Below are 2,758 nucleotides of genomic sequence, written 5' to 3'. Positions count from 1 at the left end.
CAACCAGTTAGGGTATCATTAAAATAAACTAGCTCAGAGACTATAATGACATTCTGTACTTGTATCTGGGATGTAGACAATAGAATAAAAAGCTGTCAAGTGATAAAATGAACCAAACTTGATGAGTGACTGACAGTGCTGAGGAAGGACAACGGTGGTTAGACTGTAGACGACTCTGGTTTCCTTGTTAAGCTCACAGGTTGATTGAGTTGTTATTCACGGAAGTAAAGAATAGAGTAAGAAGAAGAGATTTGGGCGGCCGCGTCGTCGCCCTCGAGCAGCACTTGGCTTCTCCACGTAGAACCCGGGAGTGGGAGATTCAGAATCGAATCCCTTCTCCCTCCCCCCTCCTGTGAGATTTTTTTGATCTTCAGCTACATTTTCGGCTTGTGAGGAACCTTACCATCAAAGACAATGGCCAGCAATGTTACCAACAAGACAGATCCTCGCTCCATGAACTCCCGTGTATTCATTGGGAATCTCAATACTCTTGTGGTCAAGAAATCTGATGTGGAGGCAATCTTCTCAAAATACGGCAAAATTGTGGGTTGCTCTGTTCATAAAGGCTTTGCCTTCGTTCAGTATGTTAATGAGAGAAATGCCCGGGCTGCTGTGGCAGGAGAGGATGGCAGAATGATTGCCGGCCAGGTTTTAGATATTAATCTGGCTGCAGAGCCAAAAGTGAACCGAGGAAAAGCAGGTGTGAAACGATCTGCAGCGGAGATGTACGGGTCAGTACCAGAACACCCTTCTCCGTCCCCTCTACTCAGCTCCTCTTTTGATTTGGACTATGACTTTCAACGAGATTATTATGACAGGATGTACAGTTACCCAGCACGTGTACCCCCTCCTCCTCCAATTGCTCGCGCTGTGGTTCCCTCAAAACGTCAGCGTGTATCAGGAAACACCTCACGAAGGGGCAAAAGTGGCTTCAATTCTAAGAGTGGACAGCGAGGATCTTCTTCCAAGTCTGGAAAGTTGAAAGGAGATGACCTTCAAACCATTAAGAAGGAATTGACCCAGATAAAACAAAAAGTGGATTCTCTACTGGAAAGCCTGGAAAAAATTGAGAAAGAACAGAGCAAACAAGGAGAGATGAAGAATGATAAGTCAGAAGAGGAGCAGAGCAGCAGCTCCCTGAAGAAAGATGAGACTAATGTGAAGATGGAGTCTGAGGGGGGTGCAGATGACTCTGCTGAGGAGGGGGACCTACTGGATGATGATGATAATGAAGATCGGGGGGATGACCAGCTGGAGTTGATCAAGGATGATGAAAAAGAGGCTGAGGAAGGAGAGGATGACAGAGACAGCGCCAATGGCGAGGATGACTCTTAAGCACATAGTGGGGTTTAGAAATCTTGTCCCATTATTTCTTTACCTAGGCGCTTGTCTAAGATCAAAATTTTCACCAGATCCTCTCCCCTAGTATCTTCTTCAGCACATGCTCACTGTTCTCCCCATCCTTATCCTTCCCATGTTCATTAATTCATATTGCCCTGCGCCTAGTCCCATTTTCACTTCCTTTGACGCTCCTAGTAGTTATGTTAAGTCTTACCCTGTAATTTTTGCTTTTAATTTTGATACCTCTTTATGACTTAACAATAAAAAGGATGTGTGGTTTTAAAAAAAAAAAAAAAAAAAAGAAGAGATTTGGTAGTAGAGGTACTATAGTATATCCAGACAGATACTGGATCTAGAGATTGTAGCTGAAGATACAAATTTAGAACTGAAAATATGAGAATAGATTCATTACCCAGCATGAGTTTGTTAAGTAAGAAGACAGCCCACCGTGGAGTCTAGAGGAACAATACCATTTAGCACAGTGAAAAAGAGGGAGTCACAAAGAAGTCTAAGGAGAAGGGACACTGGAATAAAAACCAGGGACACCTGGGTGGCTCAGCAGTTGAGCATCTGCCTTCAGCTTAGGGTGTGACCCCGGGATCCTAGGACCAAGTCCCACATTGGGCTCCCTGCATGAAGCCTGCTTCTCCCTCTGCCTATGTCTCTGCCTCTCTCTCTCTCTCTCTCTCACATGAATAAATGAATGAATGAATTAATAAATAAATCTTTAAAAAAGAATAAAAACCAAAATAGTAGAGTATCACAAAAACCAAAATAAAAAAAATATTTCATAAAAGAGAAAACAACTACTAGTATCAAATGCCATAGAGGGATTAACTATGATTAAGACCGAAGATTGTCCCCTTGGGTCACAAACAAGTTACTAGTGACTTTGGCAAAACCACTCTTAGGGGTGGGAGCTTTGCTATAGTAAATTAAAAAGTGAATAGAAGGGGAGAATGTAAAAACAACAAAAAGAAAATATTTTCAAGAAGTTCAACTGTTAAGCAGAGGAAGATCTAGTAGTAGATAAAGGACAAGTAGTAAAGAGAGAGTTTTGGGGGTTTTGGTAAGATTTTAAGTAATCTCTACGCCCAACTTGGGGCTCGAACTTACAACCTTGAGATCAAGAGTCACATGCTCTATGGTCTGGGCCAGTCAGGCACCCCCAAGAGAGGGTTGTTGTTATTTTTTTAAAGGTGGCTGAAGTTAAAGCATGTTTAAGAACCGTTGAGAAGAAACTGATAGAGGAGGAGAAAGAAACTGAAGATGCCAAAAGACAGAGCTCTGAGGAAGCACAAGGGGATGAGATGCAGAACACAGAAGGAGATTATCCTCAGACAGGAGACACCATAGCTGGCAGTGGACAGCAGATAAAGAATGGTTGTGAATCACGTTAAACTGTAGGCATGGCATA

At 42.7% G+C, this 2,758-nt stretch overlaps 1 protein-coding gene across 1 annotated transcript; it reads left to right on the top strand.

Annotated features, from left to right (window-relative positions):
- The first annotated feature begins 255 nt into the window (after nucleotides 1-255).
- On the top strand, nucleotides 256-1,642 carry LOC112915306 (heterogeneous nuclear ribonucleoproteins C1/C2-like). The gene is made up of 2 exons (XM_025992736.2): nucleotides 256-731; nucleotides 771-1,642. Exons 1-2 carry the CDS (start codon nucleotides 415-417, stop codon nucleotides 1,333-1,335), a joined length of 882 nt encoding a protein of 293 aa, XP_025848521.2. The 5' UTR covers nucleotides 256-414; the 3' UTR covers nucleotides 1,336-1,642.
- Nucleotides 1,643-2,758: the final 1,116 nt, after the last annotated feature.

The sequence above is a fragment of the Vulpes vulpes genome, chromosome 16 (assembly GCF_048418805.1).
Source record: "Vulpes vulpes isolate BD-2025 chromosome 16, VulVul3, whole genome shotgun sequence".
Lineage (NCBI taxonomy): Eukaryota > Metazoa > Chordata > Mammalia > Carnivora > Canidae > Vulpes > Vulpes vulpes.
The sequence above is the reverse complement of the archived record's forward strand: the minus strand, read 5'-3'. Positions and strand labels throughout refer to the sequence as shown.